At 45.7% G+C, this 24,769-nt stretch overlaps 1 protein-coding gene across 4 annotated transcripts in view; it reads right to left on the bottom strand.

Annotated features, from left to right (window-relative positions):
• The window catches only part of CABIN1 (calcineurin binding protein 1), a 180,798-nt gene that overhangs the window by 24,084 nt on the left and 131,945 nt on the right, over positions 1 to 24,769 (bottom strand). For all 4 annotated transcript variants that reach the window (XM_029619235.1, XM_029619238.1, XM_029619237.1 and 1 more), the window contains 2 exons: positions 24,097 to 24,717; positions 21,365 to 21,439 (listed from right to left, as the gene is read on the bottom strand). In XM_029619235.1, the coding sequence (XP_029475095.1) occupies positions 21,365 to 21,439; positions 24,097 to 24,717 (696 nt within the window). The remainder of the gene's footprint in view (positions 1 to 21,364; positions 21,440 to 24,096; positions 24,718 to 24,769) is intronic.

Below are 24,769 nucleotides of genomic sequence, written 5' to 3'. Positions count from 1 at the left end.
TCCTCACCAGCAGAATTTTTTTTTTTTATCAGTTCCCATCTGCTTTGGACGTCCCAACATGTCGCTCGGAATTTTAAACACGAAATTGTCCATGAAATTAAGATACAATTTAGCTGATTATCTCTCGCTTTCATGGCTTATTAGCGCAAGAATTGCAGATTTTGCCGCTGGTTCCTAGGGAGCAGGTCTTCGAGGCGACCACTCAGGCTGACGTCATCGCTCGGCCGTATTGCTTATTCTAATATACAGAAAATAACTACATTTTTTCTTGCATTTTTGTGTAGCTGTTAGACAAGAAAGTGCATCAGGAGATCTTTGGCTCAGCATTGTTTTCCCACTTGGCTTCCAGCTCTGTCAGAATCGGCCTCTCAGCAGGACAATGAGCTAAGGGTTTTCCCTATTTTAGAACTGCCCCCAGTACTCCTGCCCAACCATAGCAGCAATGTCCTTCGCCAGTGGCCACAAACCCAGCATCCAAAACTTGTGCACAAAGGGGCAGATTTTCAAAACCCTACACACATGGGGGGGGGGGGGCAGGAGGAAGGATAGAAGAGGGGGAAGGGAACGGGTGAAGGCCACGGGCATCGGCGCGCACAAGATGCACTAGTGTGCACCCTCTTGCGCGTGCCGACCCCCGATTTTATAACATGCGCGCACATGTTATAAAATCAGGCATCCATGTGTGCGTGCCAGGTAGTGCGCGAGAATGGACGCCCGCGCGTATCTTTTAAAAGTTACCCCAAAATGTGGCCAGTGTTGCATGTTGGCGCGGGGACTGAACGTTGCCTCTGCAGCATCCTTTGCTCTGGCTGCTCACTAGAGAAGTTAGGCATCAAACTCAGGCCTCTCCAACTCAGGCCTCCCAAACGCCCCATACAGAAGATAATTTTCAAAGCCATTTACCCAGGTAAGCAGCAACGTACTCGGGCAGTCAGCGGTTACAACGTGTGGACTTTTAGCTACTTTTACAGATGTATTCACGTGCACAGTCTGCCACTTAAATTGTACTTGCGCAAAAGTGGACACAAAGTCCACATATACTCTGTACCCAGGGTAAGTTTAAAATTAGGTTCAAGGTCTGTGACTTTCCACCTAAGCAAGAAGTTTTAAAATTGCTCCTTTTAATGAACAGTATCTGCCTCTGATACTAAATCTGCAATCTTCAAAACCTCATAATCAAATCAGGCCATGGAACCTGTGAAATTAATTTCTGTACAACTACTGGAACAGCAGGGCAGGAATGAGGTGCACTGGCAGAGCTGCGTGGCTTCTCAGGACTGGAATAGCAGGGGGATGGTGCAGGGCAGGAATGAGGTCCCTTAGCAGAGCTGTGTGTGGCTTCTCAGTACTGGAATAGCAGGGGTGATGCAGAGCAGGAATGAGGTGTATCGGAAGAGGTATGTGCTTCTCAGTACTGGAATAGCAGGGGTGATGCAAAGCAGGAATGAGGTGTATCGGAAGAGGTATGTGCATCTCAGTACTGGAATAGCAGGGGTGATGCAGAGCAGGAATGAGGTGTATCGGAAGAGGTATGTGCTTCTCAGTACTGGAATAGCTGGGGGTGCAGCAGAGCAGGACTATGTGCATTGGCTGCTGGGTGAAAGTTGCCACATCAAGATCTATTGGCAGAGCTAGTGTTGTTACTAACACCCCTCTCCCTCCAGATGGGACAGCAGTGTCCCGCCTATTCTGGAAGGAAAGACTGCACCAGCTGAACTTCCTCACACACAAATGGCATGTCTACAGGTCCTATTCTTCATCCTTTGCTTGTCAAACTCAAGCCTTCAGGAAGTGTCGGCTGCTATATTACTCTCAATAACTCTGGGTCTTGTCTTGCCCTCTGTTTGGATAGCACTCACAGAGCAGTAAAAGTGAACCCTGTCGCATCAGTCTCACTTCACATGGAGTACGCAATGCACAATGTTTCAGTCTTCCATGGGCCCGGGGGGGAAGGGCCTCACCTTGAAGGACACAGAATACATGCCTGCTCACACTCACTGACCAGCAGAACTTCACAGCACACGCACGAACACTACCTCACATTTCCACTTGAGTGGCCCCCTCACAGATCTTCTCTTCCTGCTCCGGATTCCTCACCGTTTTTAACAGAGCGGGCTGCCTGACTGGGGGCAGCGTTATTAAAGCAAAAAAAAAAAAAAACAAGAAAGGTAACGTGAGTGCTTATCCTTGCTTCTTGTTGATTTGATGGTAGCCTGCAGTCGCCAGTTCAGAAGACGAGCCTTTAAAAATAAATCCCCGAGTACAGAGCAAGGGAGAGGGTGCCATGGCAACGGGTAAATGCAAGAGCCAACAAAATGGTCACCCCTCTCTCTTGCAAGTGAGATCAGAGAAAAGCAACTCGGTTTCTCATCTCCCTTCCCCCACCCTTCTTCGTGGTCTCTGCTACATTAACAAAATCTACCGTCAGCTCCGGGAGAACAGCCCCAGACGATGTACAGAGCGGGGAAGGCAGGCAGACAGACAGCCAGCCAGCCAAGCAGGAGCACTGCAATGGGAAGCTCTCTCTAGTACCTTTCATTTTCCCTGCTCCTGCCCCTCCCAGCCTCTGACCGAGGGTTGTGAGCCTCTGTGTCATTCTCTGCACAAATCAGCAAAGGGGAGTATAGCAGCAGCACTCAGACCCCACTAAATCCAAGAAATAATAGTGCTATACCCAGCAGAGCAACCTTGATGCAGCAACAGACAATCAATCCATGTCTGAATCCATTCTTAGCTGTGCATCTCCACACTCCTTTCACTTATGGGCTTTTAATCTATGTTGCATCACCAACCACCCAAAATCTGCAACTAGAGTCACTGTTTGAAGTAAGAAAATTAAGTTGCTTACCAGTAACTGTTATTCTACGTGGACAGCAGGACAAGACAATCACACGCCTGGGAGGCGTCATACAATGGTGCCAAGGACGGAGATGCCCTAGCTCTGAAGTAAACGTTTTGGCCCAGTAGTTGCATGAGGTCCCCTCAGTTTTATATCCTAGCTAAGGATGGAAGGTGGGACACTATGTGTGACTGACTTCCTCTACTATCCTTGGAGAAGAGTGGTCAAGGTAAGCCACTTAATTTTCTCCATGAACAAGCAAGAAAAGTCGGTCACACATCTGGCCACTCACAAACTGCGGGTTGTCTCAAAAATACTCCCTCAGACAACCCACCAAACGGGTGCTTGTGGGCTACAGTCCAGACTCCTAAGTACCTGAATGTAATCTGCTTTGAAGAATGTGAAAGGCGGAATATAAATCGAGTAAATTTAGAATTATTCAAGTTTTTAAAAGGGTCTGCAGGACTGACTGGTTAAAGTTGTGTCCCTTTGGGAAACAGCATCAAGACCACAGTGGATAGTGAAGGTATGTACAGAGCTGCAGGTGGCCAACCTGTATATATCTTCCATGGAGGATGACTCCAGGTGGACCATCGAGGTGGTCACTGCTTGCATGCTCTGGGTCTGGACATGATCTTGTAGGGAGAGGTAAGCCTTCCGCACTGTTGAGGCTGACTTTTTCTACTTGCAGATGGTTGCTCTGCTGTGACTGTTGACAGGGTAAGGAGAATAGAGCCGTGATCTTTAATGAGATCTACTATTTCTTTCAGTTTGTCTCCAAAGAGATTATCTGCTGTTCATGGAGCATCCATTAGCTTTTCGTGAACATCCTCATTAAGGCCAGAAGCCATGCTAGCCTTCTATGGCTACCACAGCAGTCCTGGAGAAAGTATCGTATGCTAATCAAATTAGCTGCTTTCCACATCCCTCTCCTCCTTGATGAGCATTAGCATTTATAGAAAGCTGGTGGGTCATGTCCTGTAGATTTTACAACAAATTATATTCATACTGGATCATGTACAGTTGATGAGCAGCTGTCTTGATGTTAACATAGCTGACTGGAAGATCTTTTTTGCCATAGTGTCTAGTAGGTTTGCATCTTTTATCGCAGGAATGCTTAGCTTTCTTCAGAACTGATCTGACTACCATTGATTCATATGGGAGTTGCACTTCCTGACGACCAGGACAATCTTGCACCTTGTACTCAAGGTTCAACTTTATTGCTACAGGCAGTGTAGATAAAGGTGCTTGCCACATTCTTGCCTAGAGTTTCTGCAATACTCTATATACTGGTACTGCCAACACCCTGTTTAGGGGCTTGGATATATTTTAGTACTCCAAAAAAATCTTCCCTAGGCTCTCTTTCTTAATGCAAAATAAATGGGATAGCTTTTGCCATTTTGTTTTGCAGAAAATCAGAATATGACATGTCCTCCAGTAGAGAAATACGTTTGGGAGATTGAGGTAAGGAGTCTGATGGCAGGCCAGACAATTTGTCATCATCAGAATGGCATGAGAAAGTATTGTGTGAAGATAGTGATCCTTCCTGAGATTCCAATAGTATTATGGAAGGTTCCTCTAATATTGGCCTATCTTTTGAAGAATAGGAACTTTGAGATTTAAACTAAGAGTAAGGAACAGGATGGAGAAATGTGGTCTTACCTGTTAATTTCCTTCCTTGAGTCCTGCCAGACCAGTCCATACTCCAGAGTTTATTTCCCTTGCCTGCACATGGAAGCAGAGAGTGAAAATCTGGTGCAGTAACCAAATCAGCCAGTAATCTTGTAACAAAATCAATGGAAACTGTTGAGAACCTTTCAACAACAGCATTATCATCTCCAAAACCCTCCCCCCCCCCTCACTGTAAAACCATACCACTGAGGAATCCTCAGCCACCTTGGGGAATATTTCGCCCTCCCTCCAGGTTCCTCTAAAACAGTGGAAAGGCGATCTGACAATTCCAGGGCATAACTACCACGGACAACTGACATAATACTCTTCATAAAAAAAAACAAACAAAAATAAATACTCTTGCAACACTCTCCCTATCAGGATTACCAAAGAGCAGACCCTTTGAACTGCATTGTATATTACAGAGGGTATTACTACCCATCCCTGAATGCCCCTCTATTGCCCTCCCTGCTTCCCCCAAAGGAGGGTCACCTAGAGGGTGGACAAGACCTCTGCAAAAAATGGTCCTGGCAGGGGTCCTACAAGAGGCTTTGACTCCCCCAAATCCTTAACAAGTTTTAGAAGATTCTCTCTAAATAGCAGCCACCCTCTAAAAGGCCACCTGCTTAGATAACAGCTGAGCAGTGGCATAACCAGAGTGAGATCACACAAAACATCAAGTAAAAATGCAGCCCCAGATTCTAAACAGGCCACTTCCCCAAGTGACAGCTGAGCTGGGTCTTCTCCAGAACCCTCGGAGAATGCTGAATCCAGTGCTATAGTGCTCTAGCCATATCCACCTGACATCACAGTGCAGTGCAGACACACAGCAAAGGACTGCTTCAATCGTTCTGTCTTGAGGATTCTTTGACTTCATATCCCCTTCTACAGCAATGCAGTCTTACGGATGACAGCCAAGACCAAGGTATTCACTTTAGGCATAGAAAATAGCCTCTTCTCCAATATGCCTTCTTATTGGTGGCATTTGTTTGTTTGTGCTCTGATATTTTGTTTTCCTTGCGATATTTGAATTTCTAATATGGTAAGGAAGAGGAAAGGCAGGAAGTTGCTGCTTCCTTGATCTGCTCTAGTTGATTCCTTTTTCAGTCCATGAACAGCCGTTGAATCTGCTTTACTAGTAGGAGATGTGGCAGCCAAGAAGGAGAGGTCAGAATTCCTGACATCACTGAACCCAGGTGGACCTGAACAGCTTCAGCTCCCAGAGGGTTTCCTTTATTTACCACAAATTCATAATAAAAACTTTTTAAAATATATCAAAAGCAAGAAACCTGTGAGGGAGTAGGTTGGACCATTGGATGACCAAAGGATTAAAGGGGCTCTTAGGGAAGATAAGGCCATTGCAGAAAGACTAAATTAATTATTTGCTTCTGTGTTTACTAATGAGGATGTTGGGGAGATACCAGTTCCGGAAACGGTTTTCAAGGGTGATGAGTCAGATGAACTGAACCAAATCACTGTGAAACTGGAAGATGTAGTAGGCCAGATTGACAAACTAAAGAGTAGTAAATCACCTGGACCGGATGGTACGCACCCCAGGATTCTGAAGGAACTCAAAAATGAAATTTCAGACCTATTAGTAAAAATGTTTAACCTATCATTAAAATCATCCATTGTACCTGAAGACTGGAGGGTGGCCAATGTAATCCCAATATTTAAAATGGGCTCCAGGGGCGATCCAGGACACTACAGACCAGTTAGCCTGACTTCAGTGCCAGGAAAAATAGTGAAAAGTGTTCTAAAGATCAAATTCACAGAGCATATAGAAAGGCATGGTTGAATGGAACACAGTCAGCATGGATTTACACAAGGGAAGTCTTGCCTCACAAATCTGCTTCATTTTTTTGAAGGGGTTAATAAACATGTGGATAAAGGTGAACCAATAGATGTAATGTATTTGGATTTTCAGAAGGCGTTTGACAAAGTCCCTCAGGAGAGGCTTCTAAGAAAACTAAAAAGTCATGGATTACAAACTGGTTAAAAGATAGGATATAGAGATTAGGATTAAATGGTCAATTTTCTCAGGGTAAACAGTGGAGTGCCTCAGGGATCTGGACACGGATCAGTGCTTTTCAATATATTTATAAATGATCTGAAAAGGAATATGATGAGTGAGGTAAACAAATTTGCAAATGATACAAAATGATTCAGAGTAATTAAATCACAAGCAGATTGTGATAAATTGTAGGAGGAACTTGAGAGACTGGAAGATTTGGCATCCAAATGGCAGATGAAATTTAATTGGACAAGTGCAAGGTGAGGCATAAGGGGAAAGATAACCCAAGTTCACTTAGAGAATAGCCACTGCCATTAGCAATGGTTACATGGAATAGACTTAGTTTTTGGGTACTTGCCAGGTTCTTATGGCCTGGATTGGCCACTGTTGGAAACAGGATGCTGGGCTTGATGGACCCTTGGTCTGACCCAGTATGGCATTTTCTTATGTTCTTATGCTGTAGTTACACAATGTTAGGTGCTATATTAGGAGCTACCACCCAGAAAAAAGATCTAGGCATCATAGTGGATAATACATTTAAATTGTTGGCTCAGTGTACTGTGGCAATCAAAAAAGCAAACAATGTTAGAAGCTATTTATTTATTTATTTAGAATTTTTATATACCGACATTCTTGAAAAAAAATATCAAATCATATCGGTTTCCATTGTAACTGTACAATCGCGGCTATGGCGTTACATTGAAACAAGTCGTCAGATAACAAATAACATTAAAAGTAGAACAAGTCTTCAAAAAACAAATAGCAAATATAAATAAGAACAAATTGCAAATATAAATAGAGCAGCAAAGCAATGGTAATAATCCTATTAGGATAGGAATGGTGAATAAAATGAAAAATGTCATAATGCCTCTATATCGCTCCATGGTGAGACCGCACCTCGAGTACTGTGTATAATTCTGATCGCTGCATCTCAAAAAAGATATGGCTGTACTGGAGAAGGTACAGAGAAGGGCAACCAAAATGATAAAGGGAATGGAACAGCTCCCCTATGAGGAAAGGCTAAAGAGGTTAGGGCTGTCAACTTGGAGAAGAAACGGCTGAGGGGGGATATGATAAAGGTCTTTAAAATCATGAGAGATCTAGAACAGGTAAATGTGAATCAGTTATTTACTCTTTCGGATAATAGGAGGATTAGGGGGCACGCCATGAAGTTAGCAAGTGGCACATTTAAAACTAATCAGAGAAAATTCTTTTTCACTCAAATCACAATTAAGCTCTGGAATTTGTTGCCAGAGGATGTGGCTAGTGCAGCTAGTGTAGCTGGGTTTCAAAAAGGTTTGGATAAGTTCTTGGAGAAATCCATTAACTGCTATTAATCAAGTTGACTTAGGGAATAGCCACTGCTATTACTGTCATCAGTAGCATGGGATCTACTTAGTGTTTGGGTACTTGCCAGGCACTTGTAAGCCTGGATTGGATTGGAAACAGGATGCTGGGCTTGAAGGACCCTTGGTCTGACCCAGTATGGCAATTTCTTATGTTCTTATAAAATAAAATAAAATTTACCTCTGATGTGGAACTCAAATTTCTCTCTCAAGCTATATGGGAGTGCAATCAAAAAATAGAGGAATCACAGACGCAAATATCTTCTTTACAACATCCTTAAGGAATAAAGTGGATTCTTTAGAAGATTCAATTAGATTTAAGAAGCCACACTGTCCCGATAACAATCTGGGCATAAGGAGCTGATGGCACTACTCTATATTGGGTCCCGCAGCCCTCACATCTCTTCCCCCACTCTGGCGTATCTTGGCAGAGTCGGGCCACAAACCCTGCACCACCAGAATTGGCCCACATGAGAAAGAACCAGCCTGATAGCTGCTGCACCAAAGGCTTGTCTTTTTACAAAACGTTTATTCTAGCCTGGAAGGAGGCACACCATCACCACTGGAAAGGAAGCCACGGAGGATCAGTCTGATTCCTGGGGAGGAGAAGATCAGTCCCAGAACTATCATCCCCTTAGGCCAGAGTTCAACTGAAGGTGAGCTGAGGCTGTCGCTCAAGAACCCTACATCCAGTAATGCACCAGTCCAACCTACTACCGCCTGCTAGAAGCAGAGAATTACTGGCTGATTTGATTACTCCACCAGGTTATATGGACAGGATATCATCAAACAGTTTTCGTTCTCTGACTTCATCTGCTGCCAGTGTAGGGCATAAACCCAGGAGTATGGACAGTTATAACTTGATAAGGAATCTTGTTTGGCCTGCTATATGCTGGTATTGTAGACCGAGTTTCAGATTTTGAGGCAAGGATTGCAAAATAGGCAACTCAACTGAGATGGAGGATGTGGAGAGCAAGGGGTGTTGGTAAAATAGTTTTTGGCAAAGTCCAGCCACAACATCCACACAAAGTGGTGGTGCTCTGCAGTAGGAAGAGTGATGCATACAGGGAAAAATAACCCTTGCTGTAGATTCACGATGTTAGGTTCCATATTAGGAGTTACCACCCAGGAAAAAGATCTGGGCATCATAGTTGATATTACATTGAAATCAGCTCAGTGTGCTGTGGCAGTCAAAAAAGCAAACCGAATGTTAGGCATTAATAGGAAGAGAATGGCGAATAAAACGGAGGATGTCATAATGCCTCTATATCGCTCCATGGTGAGACTGCACTTTGAGTATTATATGCAATTCTGGTCCCAACATCTCAAAAAAAATGTAGTTGGGTCAAACTTCTGAACCTTAAAGCACTGAGTGGCATTCAAGCTCCAGCAGCACAATTGGGAACATCATTGGTTGGCAGCAGTCATGAAGATGCAACAAGGGCATTTTGTAGGAACATTTGGGCACCTTTTGAAGCCTGGAGTTTTGTTTTTTGTCTACTACAACAAAAAGGCCCAAAGCTAAAACAAACTCAATTTTTGTAAGTTTTAGAAAGAAAAAAGATTTTTGTAAGGAGACTCACAAAAAAAAAAAAAAAGAAAAAACACAAAACACCATAAAAGATTAAAAAAGAAATATCATCAACCAAAAAAATGAGCAGCTGATTAAAAAGAGAGCAAAATTGTGTCCTTTCACCAGAGCGGAGGAAAAGACTAAGGAGACTCACATGGCAGCCCTGAGAGAGCGATACAGTCTTGGAGCAGTCAGATTTATTATTTGTGTGACCAAATACTATCCAGCTTGTCCTGAGGTAGCAAGCACATCGATGCCACGGCTTCCGCTGAAATTCATGTTACAAGCCAATGTTGGAGCCTGAGAGTCAGAGGTCGGGAGACCCTCCAGCCTTGGCCATCCTCTGAGGACTGGGGTACCTGAGCATGCTGCTCACTGGCCATGACCCTACCTTTCTAAATCTAGTCTCTTGCAGGGTAGCATGAGGAGAACGAATGTGAAGCTTCAAAGGTCAAGGGAGGGGTGCTCTGAAAAAGTCTCCTCAGATTCCGTTACCTGCCAGACATTTTTCAATTTCATCATCCAAGTCCAGGCAGCACTAGTGCTTCTCCTTGTGATTATCTGTAACAGACGTTTCCATGTCCCAGTCTGCACGCCATTTGAAACCAGAGGTCTGATTCCTGGCCATGGGAAATAAAATGATTTCAGCCAGATTTTAAAAAGTAATTTTATTAGAGGGAAGTAATACCAGGAAGACCTGTGAAAGAAAAGCTAAAAGAGAAACCTGTGTATCCTAATGGGACCTCGGAAGGAGGACTGGAGCACTGCTGGGACAGCTCCTGTTTGCTTTGTGGGATCTCAGGTGCCTATTGGCACTGCACGTGCTTAGAGGTCACAAAGATTTACTTCCGAGCCAGGGCACCTCCATCCTCTGCACCAGCAGACGTGTGACCGACTTTCCTGTGTGGCAAAGAAGAGCTCTCTCTGAAGCAATGCGATTTTAAAATTGAATTTTAGTAGACACAAAATATATTTGCAAATGTTTAAAACTTCATTTTTTTCCTAAATGGAAGAGTTTGAGGAAAGAGGGTTTGGCATATAATATAAAGAGCAATTTAAAAAAAACCCAAACCCAAGCAAACCTGAAATGGAGCAGTGCAATTAACATATGAACAAACATTACAGCACACAATGTGCAGTGTAACTGGGATTGCTGCCAGGATGAGCAGACATACATTAATGGCAAAGCTCTCTTTCCTATCTCAAAAGGTTTTGAATTTTTAACCTACCTTTCCAAGCTCAGGGCAGCTTACAGCATTATTAGAATCCAGGCTTAGTAAGTCCCTTGCCCGAAGAGTTTACAATTTAAGTAGATTCCTGAAGCAGCAGAAATCAGGGGGGTGTTTGCCTTTGCTCTGTATAGGGAGGTGCAATGGCTTCAGAAAGGTTTAGCACATTTTTACATGGAAGACAGAAAAAGAAGCCAGTGTGGGAATAGGACACAGAGTTTCTGCATAAGAAGTCGGGTTGAGCAACATAACCCAAAGTGTGGCGGTCGATGCAGCCCATTCTGGTAAAGGCTGCCTTGGGGTCTTGGTGCAGGGCTTGGAATTGAGAGAAAATATGCCGGCTTGCAGATGGAAGAAGCAATAGCAGCTGACTATACACGACTAGTCCATAAAAATCTGGGACAGCCTCTATCCAGGTTATACTGAAGAGACAATGAGAATACATTTCATAGGTATGGATGCTTCTCCCACAACCAGGAGTGGAGTGGAGTAGCGGGCTATGAACCAGGAGACCAGGGTTCGAGGCCCACTGTCGCTCCTCGTGACCCTGAGCAAGTCACTTTACCCTCAGGTACAAATTTAGATTGTAAGCCCGCTGGGGATAGGGAAATATCTACAGTACCTGAATGTAATCTGCTTTGAACCGCTGAAAAAATTGCGAAAAGCAGAATATAAAAAACCTAAATAAAAAAACAAACTTGAAATCTTAAGCAGCTCTGCATCTGAAAAAAACCAGAATCAAGTCAGAAATACAAGCAGACTCTCCCCCACACAGGGTGGGACTCTGGACTGATCTGTGGTATTCCAGGAATGAAACTTCGCAGGCAAGGACCAATTTTCCTTTTCTGACACCCGGATCACTCCTGGGATGTACCCAAGCTTCCTTAATTAGGGTGGGACTTCAAGAGTCCCGCTTGAAGAACATTCTCACCAAAGCCCATGGTCTCTTGGGCTTGGACACCCAACCGATAATGTCTGGTGAAAGTGTACAATGACTTCCAAGTAGCTGCCCTACAAATCTCGTGGCGACCCCAACTGACACCCAGCCCAAGAAGTCACCTGAGACTGAACTGAGTGCGCCCTCAAGCCCTCCAAAACCGGATGCCCCTTACAGATATAAGCCAAGCTTATTGCCTCTTTTGACCATCTTGTTATCGTGGACTTTGAAGCCTTCTGACCATTCCAAAGCACAAAGAGATGGTCAGACACCCTGAAGTTATTGGTGACTTTGAGGTACGCAACAAGGCCCGCTTCATACCCAAACATTGTAGGTCCTTAGCTTGCGGAGCAGACGCATCCAAATCTGGAAAAGCCGGAAGTTCTACAGTCTGATTCAAATGAAACGCTTACACAACCTTCGGGAGAAAGGAGGGCACCATCCTCAAAGATATCCTGGAATCTGAGATCCTCAGAAACGGGTCTCTGCATGCCAATGCGTGAAGCTCAGAGATTCTCCAGGCAGAACAAATGGCTACCAGAAATACCACTTTCAAAGTAGGATCTTTTATATTTGCCCTTTTAAAAGGTTCAAAAGGAGCCACACACAACCCTTTAAGGACTAAATTGAGGTTCCAAGGGGGGACATATCTGCCGCACAGGACGACTTAAATGCTTTGCCTCTTGAAGGAAATGAACCACATCTGACTGAGTAGCCTATGACCATCCATGCACCTTGCCTCGTAGGCAGCCCAAGGTGCAACCTGAACCTTAAGAGAGCTAAAGGCCAAGCCTTTTACCAAACCTTTTTGCAAAAACGCCAGGATGTGAGCTATCGAAGTCAGAGTCAAAACTATCCCTTGACCCGTGCACCAGGACTCAAAGACCTTCCAGATCCTTACATATGATAAAGAAATGGAAGTCTTTCTAGCCTGCAACAAGGTGGAAATGATATCCTCCGGATATCCTCTCTCTCTCATGCCTCCTCTCAAAAGCCAAGCTGCGAGACAAAAGTGATCCACCCTCTCTGAAAATATTAGACCCTGCTGAAGAAGTTTTGGTAAATTAGAGAGTCTCAGTGGACCGTCAACTGCCATGTTGACCAGGTCCAAGAACCATGGGTGCCTTGGCCACTCTGGCGCCACCAAAATCACTTCACTGGGGTGATTTTCTATTCATCTTATTAATTTTCCTACCAGAGGCCAAGAAGGAAACACATAAAGAATCCCTCAGGGCCAAGGGAGCATTAGAGCATTTACTCCCTCCGCTCCGTGTTCTCGTCTGCGACTGAAGAACCAGGGTGCTTTGGTGTTCTTCCACGACACCATCAAGTCTAGGCAGGGAGTACTCAACCTGCGACAAATCAGGGCCATAGCCTCCTCTGACAGCTCCCACTCCCCAGGATCCAGCTTCTGGCGACTGAGAAAGTCCACTCTGGCAATGTGAGACGCCGCTAGCATAGCTAGATGCCATTCCACCCAAAGAAACAACTCCTGAGCTTCCTGGGTCACCGCATGACTCCTAGTTCCCCCTTGTTGACTGATATAAGCCACCATGGTTGCGTTGTTCGACAAGATGTGCACCATGCGACCACTCAACAGAGGCAGAAACGCAACCAACACGTACCTCACTGCCCTGGTCTCCAAACAATTGCTAGACCAGGACTTCTCTTCCTCGGACCACTGTCCCTGTGCCGACTGACTCTGGCATACAGCTCCCCAGCTGGACAGACTGGCATCCATGGTAACCACCATCCAGTCTGGAACTTCTGTCCACTCCGTGCCGTAAATGCTCCTGACTAAGTCACCATGAAAGACTGGACCTGGCAGGCTCCTCAAGAGACAGCAGAAAATTAAACTGCTCTGACAAAGGATCCCACTTGGAAAGGAGCAACAGCTGCAACAGCCTCATGTGCACAAAGGCCCAAGGAAGAAGCTCTAACATTGAGGCCATAGAACCCAATACTTGTAGGTAATCCCAGACCCTGGGCACCTCCACATCCAACAGTCTGTACACCTGACTCTGCAACTTGAGAATACGAACCTCTGTCAGGAAAACTCTTCCTGCCCTGGTGTCGAAGCGCACTCCCAAGAATTCCAGAACCCGAAAGGGGGTGAGATGACTCTTCGCCCCATACACCACCCATCCCAGTGCTCTCAATTGCTGCAAGACTTGAGCCACTGCCTGAATATCAAGCGTTTCTGACTGCTCAGATAAGCCAGTCGTCCAAGTATGGATGAACTAAGATGCCCCTCCTTCAAAGCACCACTGCCACCAGCACCATCACCTTGGTGAATGTCCATAGTGCCGTTGCCAAGCCAAATGGAAGGGCACAAAACTGAAAATGCTTGCCAAGAATCATGAAGCGGAGAAATCTCTGGTGATCCGGGTGGATTGGAATATGTAGATAAGCTTCGGTCAAGTCTAGAGATGCTAGACACTCTCCCTTGCACACTGCTATGATCACTGAATGCAATGTTTCCATTTGAAAACGAGGAACCTTGAGAGCAACATTCACCATTTTTAAATCCAAAATTGGACGGAAGGACCCCTTCCTTCTCTGGAACCATTAAATATATGGAATACCTTCCTGTCCTTTGTTCCCCCTAAGGAAACGGAACCACGGCTCTCAGCGTTTGAAACCGATCCACAGTTTCTTGAACTACCCTTTTCTTTGGGGACAAAGCACAAAGGGACACCGTGAACAAGTCCCATAGGGGGCAAGAGAACTCTAAAACATAACCGTCTGTTATCACGCTGAGGACCCACTGGTCTGACGTAATTTTGGTCCACTCCTCATAAAAGAGAATCAGACGCCCTCCAATAGAAGGAAGAGAAGAGTGGATCGGCCTCACTTCATTGGGTGGACTTGGCTCTGCCAGAACCCTGACCGAGACCTTCTCTGCCTGGCTTCCTGCCCCCTTGAAAGGACTGGTTCCAGGATTACTGCCTCCTGGCGTCTTGTTTCTGAACCCCCACCGAGGGCCTAACAGGACCAAACCGCCCTTTGTTACTTTTGGACCTGTCTTCTGGTAGCCTATATCCTTTGTCTTCTTGAGACGCTTTATGAACTCCTCTAAGTCCTTGCCAAATAGGAGCTTTCCCTTCAACGGTAAGGCTCCCAACCAACACTCAGACCACACATTTGCCGACCAGTTCCTTCACCAAAGGAGCCTTCTGGCCGAAACCACAGACGACAATCCTTGAAAAGTTCTGATCAAGTCATATAAGACATCTGCCACATAGGCCGCCGCTGCCTCCAGGCAGTCTGCCTGCTTAGCCTCCGGAGATAGCAATTTCATGGCCTGCAACTGCTGAACCCAGCACATACTGGCTCTCTGTATGAAGCTACTGCACACAGCAGTCCGAATGCTCTGCATAGACACCTCAAATATCTTTTTGAGATGAATTTCCAACTTCCTGTCTTGCATGTCCTACAGCGCCACTGAACCAGCTACAGGAATCGTTGTTTTTTAGTGGCCACAGACACCGACCCGTCCAACTTAGGAAGTGCCAACAACTTGAGAGTGTCCTCTGGCAGTAATACAACTTAGCCATTGCCTGACCTACCTTCAGGCCCGCCTCAGGAGTATCCCACTCCCTGACCACCAGCTTTTTTCCCCGATTTGTGAAAAGGAAAAGCTTTTGTTGGACTCTTCAGACCAACCAATGCCGGGTCCACTCCTGCCAAGCACCGGACCAGCCTCCCAGCTGCCTTCTGCGCCAAATATGCTTCATGCTTAAGCAGGACAAATTCAGAGGAAACTGGCATGGGATCCTCTGACAGAAGGATCCCCTTCCCCATCCAAATCAGGCTCCCTCCGGTTAAAAATGCCCTGCCCCACTGGAGACAGTGGAGGGGGGAGATCCTCACACCCCGCCCCCCCGGAAACTGCCCAGAGAGGCCCTCAGTCCCAGGCAACATGGCTGACTTTCCCGCAACTGGCAGGAGAGGGGCGGCTGCCTTCAAAGCCGCTCCTGCGCTTGATCTTGCTTTAGCCAGCTGTTCCTGCACAGGCTCAGACGGCCTCGATTCGCCCTCTCCCCCAGAGAAGCATCAGGAGCACAGCCCAGTGTGAGAAGGAAGCGCCTGGCATCGTCGCACAAGTGGCATGCACTGCCACGCGCCATAGGAAGAAAGCTGCGCCAACCTTACAGAGGCCTGTCCACGTGGTGAAACAGCCCTGCTGTGCCGCGTCGGCAACTAACAGTATGCGCCCATACGCTCATTTCATGGCAGCTGCTCCAAGGCCCCCAACGCAGCCAACCCAGCCGCAAAATCTCCTTTAAAAAAAAACAAAAAACACTGGATTTTTTTTTTTTCAACTTTATTTACAACTGAGGAAATATATGGGATAGCAAGACTTCCCTGAAAGAAGAGCTGCTGCAGAGTGATTGTTCTCCTGGGGGAGGAGGGAACTGGCCCCACCAGTTATATCCTCCCCCCCCCCCTACCGGTGGCATCTGACCGAGTGAGCCCAGGGTCCCCGACCCCCCTGCTCATTTCCCTCAACTCCAGGAAGGATAGCCTCATCAGGGCCTTGCAACCTCCTGGGAGGATAACTGAACAGAATTTAAAATCTCTTTCCTCTTTTTTTTTTTTTCCCCTCAAACTGCAGGGATTGCGCCTCTATCCATCTGCTGGAGACAGAGAAATACTGAGGGACTGCAGGTGGCACACCGGTTTATATGCCAGTGCAACCTTCTCCATCTCCAACTGCTGGAAGGAAGGCATAATCCCAGGAGCCTGGACTGATCCGGGTATGAACAGGAAACTGGGGATGACCTAGTCCTGGGATAACTGGGCAGGCAGGACTTCAGCCTACCATCAGGCTGTGTGTGCTCCCTCTACACTTACAAAGAAATTAGACATCATCTATTGTTGTTGTTATTTATTGGATTTTATATATCACCTGTAAAAAGTTACTTAGGCAGTTTACATAGAAACATTTCTAATATCTGACCTTCCAGCCAGAGAACAACGCGGATCACAAAACATATCGTAACCTGAGATTGAAGCACTGGCAGCTGTGCAAATTCTCTCCCTTCAGCACACACCCACACACAACAATGCCGGTGCATCTCCTGCTGTGGAGAACCTTACTGCTCTGGGTTATTCTGCACAGCGGTGAAATGAATGCCCTGCTCTAACTCTTGCAGCGCGGGTCTGCACAGACAGCTTTGTCTAGCTAAAAGCAAGCAAAACAATCTCCATAGGGCACCCTGGTTTCACAGGCTCTGCTCCTTTGATAGGAAGGATGCAAATATTTAAGAAGTTAAGGATTTAAACTATTGAAATTTATTTAACCAGTTAACCTTTTAAAAGATAAATACACAAAGTGTCGCCTGCAGTGGCACCCCCTCCCTTTTGCCAACATTCCTATGGTCCTTGTTCTCTCCAAGTGCCTGCACAGAATTGGACAATATTCTAGGGGAGATCTCTCCAGTGACCCACACAGAGGCATTATCACCTCCTCTGGCCACCACCTTCTCATGCTTCATTACCTTGAGATCATCAGATGATCAACGGGGGTTCATTAGAACATAAGACTTGACATATTGGGTCAGACCAAGGGTCCATTAACCCCAGTATCCTGTTTCCAACAGTGGCCAGTCCAAGTCACAAGTACCTAGCAAGAACCCAACATTAAATAGATCCCAGGTTACTATTCCATATTGATTGAGAGCAGTTTATGGATTTCTCCTCCAGGAACTTATCCAAACCTTTTTTAAACCCAGCTACAGTAACTGCCTTAACCACATCTCCTGGCAATGAATTCCAGAGCTTAACTATGCGTTGAAAAATAATTTTCTCTGATTTGTTTTAAATGTGCTACTTGCTAATTTCATGGAGTGCCCCCTGGTCCTTCTATTATCTGAAAGAGGAGATAACCAATTCACATTTACTCGTTCAAGTCCTTTCATGATTTTGTAGACCTCTAACATATTCCCCCTCAGTTGTCTTCTCCAAGCTGCACAGCCCTAACCTCTTCAGCCTTTCCTCATAGGGGAGCTGTACCATGCTCTTTATCATTTTGGTCGCCCTTCTCTGTACTTTCTTCAGTGCAACTATATCTTTTTTTGAGATGCAGACACCGGAATTGCAGACAGTATTCAAGACGCGGTCTCACTGTGGAGTGATACAGAGGCATTACGACACCCTCTGTTTTATTTGCTATTCTTTTCCTAATAATTCCTAACATTCGGTTTGCTTTTTTGACCGCCGCAGCACACTGAGCAGAAGAATTCAATGCATTATCCACCATGACACCCAGATCTCTTTCCTGGGTGGTAGCTCCTAATATGGCCCCAGTATTGGATAGTAGCAAGAGGCTTTCCATAAGGAGATCAGACTGGACCAAGGAATCTGGCACCTCGTCTGGGTCATGCGGGTCCCTGCCAGGGATACTCCTGGTGAGGCGAGGCATGCCTCGAGGTCTGTGGATAGCAGTGGGAGAGGGAATTTTTTTTTTTTTTTTACTGGTTGAGGTTCCGTCCACGCAGAGGCCAACGAGGTAGCAGGTTGCGCCTGTACGATGGTTTTCATGGCTCTGGAAAAATAATTCCGTCCTAGAGAAGATGGTAGGGCCCCCCTGCCTAGCCCAGGAGTAACTGGGGTGGGTGCCGCTGAATTTCCCTCTCCCACAGATGGCCCAGTCGTGGGTGCTTCCAGCTAAGGCTATGTCCAACCCCTCATCTGAATTGGAGAAGCCTGGCTTATCCAAGTCCGAGGAAGCCAACTCTCCTTGGACTTCCTCGTAGTGCTGACACAGGTTGAAATTTAGGTCAGGCTGAGAAGCCTTAATGCGACAAGCAGCATCAGGAGCAAGGTGCTTAGGATTCTTAGTCGCCAGCACCATCGACTCACACTTAAAAAGTTATCTGCACAAATTTAGAGCACCTAGATGGGGCGTGGCAAGGCACACACTCGGGTCGTGCGCTCAGCTTTTCCTGTATGCTTTTATGACATTTTGCGCTTAAGTACACGCTGACCATAACACTCACAGCGCCTTCGGAGTTGCGAGCGTAAGTATGCACCGACGTAACGCGCACAGCGCTTTTCAGAGTTGTGCGCACAGGTAAGTGCCGACGAAACGCGCACAGCGCTTTCAGTTGTGTGTGTAAGTATGCACTGACGCCATGTGCACGATGCAAGTGTGGTCAGAGTTGTGCGTGCAAGTATGTGCTGAGGTCACGCGCTCAGCGCAAGTGCTCTCAGAATTGTGAGCGTACGTACGCGCTGATGTTATGCGCGCAGCCGACGTACTGCGTGTACCGGCGTTTTATGTGGGGGCCATACGACACACACAGAAACGCACACAAGATGGCGCCGATGAGGCAGACCACGCGGTGTGCCTGGCCCACTGAGGGCTGCTCAACCTGCTAGGAGGCCCAATTCCCTTTACCCTCCGAGGGAGAGGGAATGACGCCAGTTCAGATACGGTCGTGGCTGACCCATCCTCCGACTCGGAGGGGGCAGGCTTGGAGAAGTTCTGAGGGTCCAGCCCTCCCTGGGCTTCCTCACAGTGCTGACACAGGAAGGATTTTAGGTCAGACTGTGCAGCCCTAATATGGCAAGCAGCACGAAGAGAGCGTTTCCTTGCTGTCGGAGCCATAGCTGTCTTGTACGTTCAGCCGGCTAGCGCCTGGATTCGAGCGCGCACAGATCCGCCCCAATGGGCGTACGCATAAGCGCCCTAGAATGTAAGCGTCTGGCTTTGCACAAGCGCATGCATGAACTTATGTGCGCCGGCATGCGCGCAGTTATTTATTTATTTATATACCGTTGTTTGGAGCAAGCCTTCACAACGGTTTACAGATATAACAACTGGTTACATAAAACATAGCAAAACTGATTACATGATGACAAAAAAACTTAGGAGGGACAGAGATTGGGGAACAGGTCTTCACAATGGATTATAGAAATAACATCTGTTTACATAAAAAATAGAACAAAAACTGTTATGCACTCAAGTATGCGCACAGGTATGCGCGTTAGGTGCACAAAGGGCTGGCCCGCACCGCACGTACCGACGGTCAAAGGGGGGAAATGGCGCCGCACCAAACCGCACGCGAGATGGCGCTGCCGCAGCCTGCCACATGGAGTGCCCACCGAGCCTGAAGCGGGGCCTAGCCTATCGGAGGGGCTGCTCAACCTGCTTGGACACCCCCTTCCCTTCCCTAATGGGATCGGGAACCCTGTCAGTACGGCGTGCCGAGCAAGGAGGCCAGAGGGCTTACCCCTTCCATGTCTCTGAATCAGAGGAGTAGTTCTCTACTCACCTGGGCTCAGCGCTTACCGGCTGAGTACAGAGGCAGTCTTCGGCTGCGGGGGAAGAAGGTTGAGGCTGTCACTGCCACGCTCTACGTCCTGCACCCACTGCCTTTCAGCTGCTTCATAAGAACATAAGAAATTGCCATGCTGGGACAGACCAAGGGTCCATCAAGCCCAGCATCCTGTTTCCAACAGAGGCCAAACCAGGTCACAAGTACCTGGCTTCAACAGCAAAGTCTACACCGGAAAACCGTCTACCGGACCAAGGCACATCTCTGAGGGATCTTTGAAATTGCCTCAGGAATTCTCAACCGGGGGAGGGACCTTTAGGTTTCACCGCAGGAGGGCAGGGCTCGATCTTTCTCCAATTTAAAGGTAAAATTTCCTCTTCTAAAGAGTACTGTGCTCCCAATAGGGAAGGCACAATCCACAACTGCTAGGAGACGGAGAGATACTGAAGGGCTGAGGTCACTGCAGGGGTTTATCTAAGGTGACATCAGGTTTGAGACCCGACTCTGTCTCCATCTGCTGGCAGGGGAGCACATAACACATTGGTTCTGAGTCCATCTGGCTACACGCTAGGAAAAGATCTATTGTACAGATTCTTCAGCGGGCCAGCAAAAACCTCTCTGAGCTCCCTTAATAGCCTATAGTGCATCCCATCTAGTCCATGGCTCTGCCCACTTTCACTTTTGCTAATTTTGCACAAACCCTGTCTTCTGTAAAAGGTGTGGCATCTACTCATCCACCATATGCATCCCTGCCAAGAATCGGACATCATCCTAGCCATTGTGTTTAACATATCATCCACAATTGCCTTTTTCTCCCCTCAGTCTTACAATCCCAGGTCTGCCCTTCCTCCTTCCATGTACACAGCTAAAGCGAGGTGACAAGACTTTTTCAGATCTTTCTTCCACCCTCATCTCTGCCATTTCATTACTTTCACTTCAATGCTCTCAATGCTAATTAGTTTGCCCTTACTTTTTCAGACTCCTCTTAAAACCATATCGGTCTTTTTTTCCTCTTTCTTAATGAAAAGATTAGTTGCTCTTTCTACAGCTCCTTCTAACTTAGCCCCACTGTCTTCTACTTCACCTGGCACCTCCCACCCTCCTTTTATCAAAGTTGGCATTTTTGAAATCCAGGACTTGAGTTTTTGTGCAGCTCCTCCATGCCTTGCCGTTATATCAAATCACACTGACTGATGATCACTAGAGCTCAGGTGGGCTCCTATCCAGACATTCAAAACACTTTCTCCATTCATAAGTACCAGGTCCAGCACTGCCATTTGTCTGAGAAGAATCTCCTTAAGGGAATCCAGGATACTTCTAATTCTAACCAATTCTGCAGATGGGAGACTCTAGAACATATTTGGCAGGTTAAACTCTCTCAGCAACATCCTCCCATCTTCAGTCCACCTTTTTAGATGTCTATGACTAGATCTCTGCACAGAAGAATTAGCAAAGGTACATTCAGCTTACCTGTCTCTGCATGGAACTTCCCATCTGCAACTGACAGAACTTGATGGCTTGCTCCAGTGCTGCCTCTCCATCTACCTGAAAGAGAAAGAAAAGCAAGCCAAGAGATCAGGCTCACTCACTATCACTGCTGCACAATACCTTCCACTCAGAACATGGCAGCGATTCTATATACACTACATGCAAAATGCAAAGGAGAGTCCACCTCTTACTTTTGGGAGTCAGCAATAGAGAACAGATCTGCCAGGTACTTCCAAGGGACCCAAATTGGCTGTTGTCAGAAATGAGATGCTGGGCTCGATGCACTACTGGTCTGACCCAGCCAGGCACTTTTTAGGTTCTTATGAGAAATGAAAGTGGGGCTAAGAGCTCCACTCTTGGGCACAGTACCATGAAAGTTTTCATGTTTACAGGAGAAAAAGGCATTATTTTAACATCTCAAAAAAATAAACAGAAGGTAACTCTAGACACTTAATTTTACTGAGGGCATTCTAAATTCATGGAATTATGTGACCTGGTACAAAACAAGCTCTAAGGGGTGATTTTACTTCTTTTTTATTTTTTTTTGGGGGGTGGAATTGGGGGGAAAAGATAAATCAGCTATGCAGGTCACTAACTAAACTTTAGCTCCAGCTGCTGTTATTTTTTGAATGTCTTTGAATTTTGGTTGGCAGCTTCTTGTTCTAAGATGCGGAACCACATTATACCAATTCTTTGTTCTCCACACTGGTACCAATTCATTTCAGAGTTAAATATAAAATAGCCATGCTCATTCACAAGCTACTGAATCAGTCCGCTTTCTCCCTGGGTCTATACGATGTTATTTATTTGTAAGCCCTCGCATGTATTAAGATCCTGCTCAACACGCCTTTTTTTCACTGTGCACATCTGGGAAAAAAAACATGAGACAAGACTGTCTCTGTTGCTGGACCCCTTTTTTGGAACACTTAATCAGAATATTTGTGTACAATGTCCTGCTTTACAACTTTTAAAAAGCCACTGAAAACATCTCTGCCTGAACAGGCAAATGGATTAAACAAGCAGCAGGCATCTAAGGTAGTTTACATGGGCACTGTTTTTAAAGCTTCTTTATATGGTTTTTGCAGTCTGAGACCGCAGTAAGTTTGAGCTATTTTTAGGTTTGATCAGTGGTGCTGTTATAATTTATGTATTTATTACACACCGATTTTATTGTCCTATGATATTTGGATTTATATTGCTCCATTTATGGAATTAATTTAATTTTTTTTGTACCTCACCAAGAACTTTGGATCAGTGCGGGCTATAAATAAATATTTGTATACCGCCTTCCTAATTTAGACCTAGATTCATCAAAATGCTATAAATATAGCGGAAATAGCACCCATGATAAAAAAATGGGTGTGGTTAGGCCAATTTGTACTGTTACTGTATCACAGACAAATATCAATTATCGTACATTATTGCATATTTGTTTTTATCGAATAACCACAGCAGTTATCACATGTGGGACTCTCTATATAAGTAGCACTGTAGATGGGTACGTTCAACTCAGGGTGGGTTTGGGGGGATGGTATTACATACACAGTCAGAGGAATTAACTGCAAATTTGATATCACTGAAGAATTTCTATCATTTGAATAGAAGAAAGGTTCAACAAGAGGAGTTGATTTGTAAGTTAAAGAATTTGGTGTTATTTATGATTCATATCCATCCTTCCAAGGGCAAGTAAAAAGTATTGTCAAGACTTCCTTTTATAAGCTGCGTATGTTATGTAAGATAAAAGCTAGAGATTTTTGTACGGTTCTACAGTTTCTAATTTTAATTTTGTTTATATCAGTATTCCTGAAGCTAATATTCAGGCTTTGCAGTTTGTGCAAAATGCAGCTGCTTGGATACTCACAGGGACATGGCTTTTCTCAAATCTTTGCACTGGGTTCTTGTTTTATGACAGATTCAATTTAAGATTGCGACGATTAATTTTGAAGCTCTGAATGATCAGGCACCATTATATATTTGTTTGGCATTGAAGATCTGGTCTAGTAATCTAGGCCCTTTGGTTACTCCGTCTCTAAAACTTGTTCGTTTATCTGAGGCCATGAAAGAGCATATTCCACAAGCTAAGGATCTGTGATTGGCCTTAGCTTGTGGCACATGCTTTCATGACAAGTGCAGTTTATTGCAGGCTTTCAGACTTAAGAAGCAGTTGAAAACCTATTTCTTTGCTACCTATTTTAAGAACCTAGTGAGGAATGCCTTCCTGCCGCAGGTCTGCTCATTTTTGTTTTGCTATGTAGTTATATGCTGAAGTGTTTTGATTTTTATTTTAATGAGGTATGCTTCTATTGAAGAGTGCAAGAAATAAAAGTTGTATTATGGTTATGATAAATGAAGAGACCCACTCTAGTTACTTTGAATTTCTTTTTGCTCTCACTTTATTAACACGCGGCTCTTTTTCCTTTAGGACACGGCAATGAGGCTTTTTGCAATACATTTAGCACTTCCAGCAGTTCTGAACCATCCCAAATCCAACACCTCCAGCATTGCAGTGCCTATCCTCTTACTATCCTACAATACTAATGATGCTGGGTTTCCCTCACAAAAAACCCGAGAAGGGAGGAAGAGTGTTGTGGAAGAGGATAAGAGAAGAGAGTGCCAAGGGCCCAGAAGTGGCAGTCAGCTACGAGATATGCCGGTGAAAGGATGGCCATCAGCAGAGACTGTGCTATGGGAGGAAACAGAAGAACAGTGCCTACCTGTTTAATCAGCATGTATGTTTCAGACATGATCTTCTCAATATTGCTTAGGTCGTAGGCCATGACTTTCTGGCCTTGCTGCCACACCCTATAAGCTTCTAGAAGCAGGGTCTTGCTGGATTCTGTGTCCTCTGGCAGTTTCCTCTTCCTGCTCAGCCTTTGGACAGGTTCCTCCACGGATGCTGACTGCACTGTTCCTTTAGCCACTTGCAGATGCTGCTGCTTTGAACTGATGCTCAGGTCCTCCAGGGAAAGTTCAGGAGCCCGGGTCTCAGGACTCTTCTCTTTAGAGGCCCTGACAGACTTTGCCCGATTTGCCTCTGTGCGCTTGAGAGAAGAGTCCGTTTTTTCACATTCGTTACAAAGTCCATCAAGGTCCATAGGCTCAGCTGACATGGGCCTGGAGATGTCCCTGCTGCTCTTCCCCCACTGTTCCTCTGTCTCCATGGCGCTGGCGGGTGCTGCCTCACTGACGCCATTCTCTGCACCCTGGACAGCTTTGTCAGTCAAAGCCGACTTTTTGGGGAGATCCTCTTTGCTGTCCTCAGACTTCGCCTTGTTTGAAACGTCCGTTGTCATCCCCCTAGTGGCAGACAATCTTGTAGCCTGCTCTTCTGATGTCTTAAAAAAAAACAAAATATCAAAGAAATAATCCTTTAATGACCTGAATACA

This window comes from Rhinatrema bivittatum, chromosome 11 (genome assembly GCF_901001135.1).
Source record: "Rhinatrema bivittatum chromosome 11, aRhiBiv1.1, whole genome shotgun sequence".
In the NCBI taxonomy this organism is placed as follows: Eukaryota; Metazoa; Chordata; class Amphibia; order Gymnophiona; family Rhinatrematidae; genus Rhinatrema; species Rhinatrema bivittatum.
This window is presented reverse-complemented; position numbering and strand designations above follow the sequence as displayed.